Source organism: Lytechinus variegatus, chromosome 4 (assembly GCF_018143015.1).
Source record: "Lytechinus variegatus isolate NC3 chromosome 4, Lvar_3.0, whole genome shotgun sequence".
Taxonomy (NCBI): Eukaryota; Metazoa; Echinodermata; class Echinoidea; order Temnopleuroida; family Toxopneustidae; genus Lytechinus; species Lytechinus variegatus.
This window is the reverse complement of record NC_054743.1, coordinates 63,091,736-63,100,797: the sequence shown is the minus strand read 5'-3', so window position 1 is coordinate 63,100,797 and position 9,062 is coordinate 63,091,736. Positions and strand designations below refer to the sequence as shown.

Here is a 9,062-nt window from a genome sequence, read left to right as displayed (position 1 = left end):
CCCCCCCCTAATGTTTGACAACCTGCAGAAAAAATTGTTCTCTTTATCTTGAGAGAAACTGCGAAAAACAGAAAGAAAAGTAAAAAACAGGTATATACCCATGATGTGTAATTTACAGCCTCGTAGCGGCCGACCCGACCCCGAAAGGAAACAAGAAAAAGGTGAGGGGAAGAATAGGAAAATAGATTTCAAGAGGATTAAATGACACTTCATATATCCAGTTCTGAAGTCAATTTGCACAGAATATTTTAGCTCGCACATCAAGCTTTCATTATTTTGTTTGATTTACACAAGTTGTTTAATAAAAATTTTCAGCTCGCACTGCGCACTCGAATTGTTTGATTTGTGAGATACCTATCCTCTTTGGGAATTCATTCCAAACTTTGTCAAAATGCTCCTTTATCATGTCAGTATACGCTCGCATTTGATTGTTTCAGACACACAGCTTGTTCTTTATTTAAATAAAAACTCGCTAAGACTGTCCAGTTTTCAGGTCGGAATATCAAAAATTTTGAGCTCGCGCTTCGCACTCTCATTGTTTAATTGGTGATACTTGTATCCTCTTCATTAATCACTAACAACAGTCCTAATTGAGTTTTTTTTAACGGTATTAAATTAAAATTTCTGCTCGCGCTTTGCGCTCGCATTGTTTAGTTGGATACTTATCTTTATTCATGATAATGAAAACGACTCAGAATCTTCAGTTCTAATACATAACATATCAAAGAATTTTAGCTCGCGCTTCGCGCTCGCATGATATATTAAGACCACATGAGATACCTTATCTTGTCTATAACCATAAAAACTAACATACTTATAACTTCACTCTTTAGTTAGGACTACCCCCTGAAAAACCAACCCAGAAAATCAAATTATAGCGGCCAATCGAGAAAAATGTTGATGAAAATATTAGTCGGCCCCCCTATTGGCGAAAGCTGGATCCACCCCTGACATATGTTTAATTGTTCGTCCGATGCAAATCTTCGGGTGATCTGCTATCCCAGTCCAACTATCGACAAAAGCTTCTCAGCTCACCATTGTGACCTTGCATTTTCAAAGGAATCTATGCGTTTTAGAGACAACCGCGTAGCCAGGATTTCATTTTGGAGGGGGCGGTAAATGCACGCGAAGCGTGCCAACACTTACAGAGCGCGCGAAGCGCGCTCCCTAGGGGGTGGGTGCCGGGAGGGGGAGTTCCCCCTCCCGCGCGAAGCTTTTAGTGTTTCATAAATTAAAATGAAAAGGAGCCGTTTCTCTTGTCTCTAGTACCTCCAATTCGGTTGACTATATTGCGATTTTGAACCTTGTTTTCAAAAGTGATTGTGAACGCACAAAAGAGGTATACAATGGAGGAAATTAAAATGATAATAACTCAAGCGCGGAAGCTAAAGTGTTTTATCAATTTTTCTTGCCATAAAAAGGGTCCCGAGAAAAGGGTATTCTCAAAGATATATTGAAACTTTCTTTGGAAAGATCAAATTTGATTACAAACAATTTAGCATTAGTGCATATTTTTAACTCGCAAAACAGAGGAGAAGATTGGTAGAGGAAGATATTCTTCCCCGCGCAGAGCAATGAAACTCTGAAATTTCAAAGGGCGGACATTTCATCAAATGTAGATATCTCTAATACCCAATCGTCTCTAATTCAATTGATTTTCTAAGATTATTGAACTTCATTACAAAGAAAATAGTGCGCATAAAGTTGAAACTTCTGTGATTTATTGAAACTATCTATCTATATAATAAAGGATGATTATTTTTTTGTTACTTATCCTGAAGCGCTTCATTTTGAATATAAAGAAACTTAAGTGTCATTTAAAATTTCAAACTGAGGGCGCAGGACAGGAGATGAATGTATACCGGGAAATGACATGAAGTTTAATACAATTTGATAAAAAAATATTGTACTTTTTTTATTTAATACGACTGGAATTCCATACCTTCCTTTTTTAAAATTAGGAACCTGTTTGCCCCCAAATTATGGTTGTTTATAGTAATGAGCTGAAAAGCGGGAGAAGCTGATTTTATGGAGGTGACGACAGAAACTGATATAAAGATTTTACCCGCTCGGAGCCGACCAGACCAGAAGTTGCGCGATCAATTAAAAAAAAAAAAGATAAGTTCATATATTTACTTCGGCCTAACCTTACTCAAATTCATGTCCTTATGTATACAATTTTAACTTTAACTGGCAAGAAGCACATAGCTGAGGTGGAAAAACAGGGTTAGAGAAAAGGTGGGGGAACAATGGAGAACTTCAATATTGTCATTTGACCGCGCGCAGCGCGGAAGCAAAATTCATATATGAATTTAGAGCAAGAAGACTGAAGGAGTTTTTCTTTTGAGAAAAAAATAAAGAATAAAAAGAAAAAACACAAAGCTACATTTCTTCCCTTTCCTCCCTTCCCTTTTCCTTTTCTCCTCTCTTTTTTCCCTTCTTTTTTCTTTTTGGGGACGTTTTTTGGGGGGGGGCGACCGCCCCCACCGCCCCCCCTCGCTACGCGCCTGATTAGAGAGTGTCTCCGTATTAATTGCAAAAACTCTCTATTGTGAGAATTTGTCGGGGTGTAACCTAGTTTTTCCTTGGAATCGTTCCTGATTGTAAAGTTGTGGTCTATCACAGTGGCATAGTGAGCCCCCAAAATATGAGGAGGCACGATATGACGTCTGTGGAAAAAAAATCTAAAAAAATCCTGAGCTCGCGACGTCAGCAAGCCAAAACTTTGAACTTTGAATATTCGAATTATTTGCATCAGATTTTGACATATTTTGAAAATAACATAACACAGTACCCCCCGTTTCTTTCCTTTTCTACTTTTTCTTTCGTGAATTTCTTTTAAAGGGGTGGGGGTAATGATCCTGCTCAAGATTCCATTTGTGCCCCAGTGGTTTATCGTGCGGTTTTGAAGAGATGTAGTCAGGAATTGGCTTGATATCAGAATCGATCCTATATGCAAGATCACTGGGCCCAATTTCCGCGAGCTCTGACATGTCTAAGCTATGCTAAGGAAGCCAGTTATAGTTGCAGTTCCAGTGGATTTTTTTAACCTACTGTTTCTTCAAATTTTTGTTGTCAACTTTACCAACATCATTTTTTTGTTACCCTCGTATTTTGTAAATGGACTATATGATAAACTGTAAATACGGTATGTCCAAATAATCATATCCAAAGCTGTGTTTTGTAAATGAAATGTATGATAACTGTTAATAGGATCGACACATGATATTGTAGATTCGAGTTGCTCCACATTCATTGAAACGATTACATGAATCTTTAGTCTTATAAAAGGTGAAGATTATCGCTGAAGTGTTTTACCTCTGGGTCACCCTACAGACCCAAGTTATCAATGTAAATGATGCATTAAATATTGTACACATAAAAACTAAGGGCTGATACAGGGTTCTGACAGGGTCTTGTCCTGCCCCTCTCCTTCATAAGACCAACAGACTTCCCTTTGTTTTACCTGTCATTGTTTTGCAAGGTTTTCCGTGTTGGTTACCTTTGACATTATTTTTGTACAGCACCCCCCCCCCCCCATCTTGCTCAATTCTAGATCCGCCTCTTTGAAATACATGGCATTGAAACAACTGAAATATTTTTAATTTTGGATTTTATTTGGAAATTGAATTTTTTTGTCTTCGAAAAACAACTCCACCAGAAAAAACACGATTCGTTCCGGATTCGGCGGTCATCCGAACCGTCGTATCACTCATACGACGGTGCTCACCTTTTTCTGAGAAAAATCGACTTCAAAGTTTACCATAGCTTTCTCACTTAGTTCCCTAGCCTTTCAACATAATCATTGCTTGAAAATACATGATTGGAAAGACCAAGAAAATTGCTTCACGTTGGTATCTTTATTCTAACACAAAGTAAGAATCTGAGAAAATAGATGGTGGCAAAATAGCTACATGCTTGTAATTTCGGTTTGAGCGGCTTATATTTTCCCTGTACAAAACCTCATAGGGAAAGCACGATACGATGTTTTTACTGACCACGATTTCAATGCGCGCGGTTAGTCAAAACGTCATATCGCTTTTCACGTGCAAAGTCAATGCAGTGCCCAGTGCCGATACGACGGTTTGGTTGACCCGCGCGCATTGATATCGCTCTGTTACAGTACACGTTTCCCAATGGGATTGCGCATTTTATTGAAAAAAAAATTGTATGGCATCGCCATGAAAATTCTCTTATATCTCAAAAAATAAAATAAATTGCTGCATAAAAAATTAGTTATGAATGGAGTAAGACTTATACTTTCATTTTCTGCAAGTATCTCAATTTTTTTTTTACCAGAATTGACTAATACGACGGTTCGGATGACCACCGACGGTATGTGTGCTAAATCTCTGGAGCCACGTTTTGTATAAAAATTGTAATGATCCTGTCTCCATAGCCAATCAAAGTTCAGGAATTTAGTTGCGTAAAGCAGTGTAATGTAACTGTGTAATCGTTTTAATCATTTTCGTGAAGAGAAACCTATTCCAAGATGTTCCAAGTTGAAGCTGTTCACACTTTTGCTGGCAACTTTTCCATGCTGGGGAAAATCTCCCTCATCTTTCTGAAAAAAATTAACAATTGGGAGAAAAAGAAGTATATAATGTATATATTATATCTAAATAATAATGATAACAATAATTGGATTCATACATGTACTAGTACTTTTCAAGAGAATTCACAGCAAATCTATATTACAAGCATTATCATGCCGGCTTCAGCTCTTGTTGGCAAATCCAGCGCTCATTAAGTGAAAATATCTTGCCAGGGGCATAGCCTCATACAGCATGTATAGTGTCAGTAGAAATTTTTCGTTCTTATTTTCTGATTGTATGTTATTTGATTTATTGTTACAGATGTTGTTGCCATGATATGTTTTGAATTCCTCGTTATACGAACTACGAATTATCAAATTGTTAGCCGATTAGGTTTTTTTTCGACAGTCTTATTTGAGTAGAAAGTGGTTGTGTCCGCTGCCTATTTTTGGCCAAGACATCATTTTCGAACTAAACAAATCCATAGCATTACTTTCTATATTTTACTTAGTTACGCCGCTTTTATTTCATGTTTGATTGTATCTGATCACATTTGTAATATTTTTTTTCCTTTGTATTGTTTTCCTTTGAAATACATTTGGCAATCCCCTCAAAGGCTTGTGTATCTTCGTTTCATCATTTCGTAATTCCAAAGGTTCGTCATTGCAAAAGTTCGTATTCCGAAACACGCAAATTGCCACTACCTCGAAGTTCATTAATCCGAAAACGAAAAAGGGTTTAGAAACAGAACATTTGTCATGGAACCGCGGGGGGGGGGGGGGAACTTCCATTGACCATTGGATACCAGATGCGACCATGGGGTTTCGAAAAGCACCCTAAACAAGTATTTTCAAGATTCTGAAAATGCACCCCTTATAGGTATTGGCGTGTGAAACCCCTACTCGCAACAAGTATTGGAGACAAAACGATACTCTCCACAAGTATTCCCTGAATTGACCCCCTAAACAAGTACATCAATATTTCAATTGTTAAATCACGGACGTTGGCTTTACCTTTACTTACATTGGGTTTAGTACCACTGAAACCTCCCATACCACGCTCAAATCGGACTCTAAAAACGTAGTGTTGTGGCATAAAGTACATCCTTTGTAAAGAATATTAGTCTTTTTATAGTTTGACATTCCTTTTGCCTCAAACAGCCAACTGTTTAAAATTTGACCGCCTACACACGTAGCTTTCCTAAATAAATATCTTTAAAACCCTTATTACGTTACGTACGTAACGTGCCAAATCTAGAAGTAGAGATCCCTTTTACGCGATTCTTTGGTCTTGCCTGGTATCCACTCGTCAATGGAAGTGCCCCAACCCCCCCCCCCCCCTGTCATGGAAAAGCTTTTTAATACCAAAAAATCGGGCGTCCTTACAAAATATGTTGAATTTCCTTACCTCTTTATGTTAGAATTTTGTCACAAATTAAAGAAAGAAGAATGAATTATTTACTCATATAGTACTTCTACTTCTAGTTCATTTCGTACTCGAAGTGGTATAGGTTATAGTAATACGACCAATTCATTTTCTTGTGTAAATATATTATAATATATTATAATGTGTTATATTATATTGATATGAAGTTATAACTGATCGCATACAATTTGTTAAGTAATTTGTTACATGTTCTTTTTATGTTGTACTCTCATACCCATAGAGGGGGTCGATAGAGTGAATAAAATCTTATCTTATCAACATCACGAAGGATGAATAGGGATTTCGATCGGTCACTGAAGTACCTCTCCGACCGTACTCAGCGACCGATTGTTTTTTTTTACCAAAACGATCGGTCGCAGAGTGCAATGAAATGCTTTCACATCATGATTTCGGTCGCTGCAACCGTACCCAGCGATTGCACCTTGGTGTGAAAGCAGTTTATTACTTATTAGCCAACACATTTTTTCTCTCTCTCAATTGAAACCGTCGATTCTCTTTGAAGATCGAGTATTATCTACCGCCCTCTCTCGACGACTGTTTTAAAAGAATTTTTGAACACCTAATTTACGAAATTATCATAATGGGATATCAGAAGCAACATCTGCCATCTGATCAAAAAAAGAATTCCAAATCCTACACATGTTGTTGCCTCCAGGTGGAGGCGTCATGATATGGTCTAGTGGTTACGATTCTCGTGTTTATATCAGAGGGACGTGGGTTCGAATTCTAGCCATGACGTGTTTTCCTTCGGCAAGACATTTACCCACGTTGTGCTGAAATCGACCTACGTGAGGTGAATTGGTATCGGGTAGGAATTCTATGGCGCAATAATAGCGCAGATATGGCGGCTTACCTACGACCGGGCTGATTATGATACCAAGTATCATCAAAGCGCAGTTGGGTATATGAACATAGCAACTGCGCTATATAGATGGACATGTTATTACTTTTTTTGACAGAACAGAGGAAAAGCTTTTAAACCACTTGTGGGGTTGCCACGCAGTCAAGCTTATCTTATAGTCGCAACCCCTGTACCTTCTAATAACCGATATGTTTTAATAGAAAATGCAATTTTCTTTTTCTTCTATGCTTTGCTTGTCAGTTATATGTATATTATTGTTGTATTTTCTTTGTTAATGTGTTTATGAAAAAGTGTTGCAGAAACCAATAAATGAAAACGAAAAAATGTTACTTTGTCGGTTCTTTTTTTTTGGTGATGTTTGTTCATTCCATACGATCAAATACCAAATGATCCAAGGCATAACCGTCATTACGAAATCCAATATGGGACAAACATGACAATTGACAAGAATATTTTGACATAATTATCAACACAATTATCTCAATTTACTTTAAGATTGAATGCAGGGGCCGATTGCACAAAAGAGTCTTTGCAAGAACCGTCTTTCGTGACGCCCATTTATTATGATGCGCCATGTGAAACGCATTTTAAAATAAATTAACTGCAAACATTTTTTATTAATCCGTTATAGTAAACAAAATCTTTGTTTATAAAATGAGGTGATATATCATGAAATTGTATACAAATTGATTTGAATGCTAGCTAACAAATTTTATTTGTTTATCTTACATTTCAGAAATATCCCCAATACATATACAGCGCATCATAAAAGATGGGCGACATGAAAGACGGTCCTTGGAAAGACCCTTTCGTGCAATCGGTTGATTAAAACAAATATTTCATTTATTACAAATATTCCGATCTGAAAAATCTGTATGATCAAAGTTCTGAATATTGCTATGAATACGAGACTTTCTGTTGTTAAAGGGACATGCATAATCGTAGTGACGTCATACAGACATCTTGTTATCTGCTGTGCGATTCAAATCCGAAACGGAATTTGTAATGCTTAAAGTATGATTTTGAATCCATTATTCCTTATCATTGCTACGGTTATTTTGAATTGGAAATGAGATTAACGAGGTTACTATCCCTTATGGAACAAACACAGTGTTACCACAGTGTGTTCACATAGTTGACTATGTGTAAACTATGTGTTAACTATGTGGTCACAGTGTTGTCACAGTGTGAGACTTCAGATCACATAGTTAATCACATAATTGCCCACTTAGTTGGGTAACAAACACAGTGTTACCACAGTGTGTTCACATAGTTGACTATGTGTAAACTATGTGGTCACAGTGTTAGACTTCAGATCACATAGTTAATCACACAATTGCCCACATAGTTGGGTAACAAACACAGTGTTACCACAGTGTGTTCACATAGTTGACTATGTGTAAACTATGTGGTCACAGTGTGAGACTTCAGATCACATAGTTAATCATAATTGCCCACATAGTTTGGCAACAAACACAGTGTTACCACAGTGTGTTCACATTGTTGACTATGTGTAAACTATGTGGACACAGTGTTAGACTTCAGATCACATAGTTATCACATAATTGCTCACATAGTTGGGTAACAAACACAGTGTTACCACAGTGTGTTCACATAGTTGACTATGTGTAAACTATGTATTCACAGTGTTAGACTTCAGATCACATTGTTAATCACATAATTGCCCACATAGTTGGGTAACAAACACAGTGTTACCACAGTAAGTTCTTCAATCGTACCCGAAAAAAAATTAACAAGCAAAAAAGGGTCTTCAAGCTCGTCAGGGGGGGGGAGCAGGGAGGAGTACTAAACTTGAAAAATTGTTTGATGCACTATTCCCAATACAATCTCCATTTAGTTTATAATTTACACTGAAATTTTGCCGGTAATTTGATATTTGATGATTTTTTTTATTTTCTTTTAAGATCATCATCGCAATGGATAAACTATCAGTAAAGGCTAACGTTTAATAGAGTTATAGATCTATACTAGATATCCGGAACTCTTCGGTAAATCTCGGCCTCGGAAATCTATTTTCGGCGAGGCATGCTATCGCTAGAGTACATGTGCGTTTCAAATTCAAAGCTCACCGACGCCCGTTACAGTTTATCACTTCATCCAATATTTACGCCCGTTAGAATCTGATCTTACTGGACTTTGTCTTAATCTTCTTGAATTGATAAGGATATCAACCATGTGGGTTTTAGAACACTGGGTGG

The 9,062-nt window shown here is 37.2% G+C and overlaps 1 protein-coding gene across 1 annotated transcript in view; it reads right to left on the bottom strand.

Annotated features, from left to right (window-relative positions):
- Positions 1 to 3,646: 3,646 nt before the first annotated feature.
- Positions 3,647 to 9,062, bottom strand: part of LOC121414483 (solute carrier family 22 member 13-like) — a 32,792-nt gene continuing 27,376 nt past the window's right edge. The window contains exon 11 of the mRNA XM_041607678.1: positions 3,647 to 4,564. Coding sequence (XP_041463612.1) covers positions 4,513 to 4,564 — 52 coding nt within the window. The 3' untranslated portion in view covers positions 3,647 to 4,512. The remainder of the gene's footprint in view (positions 4,565 to 9,062) is intronic.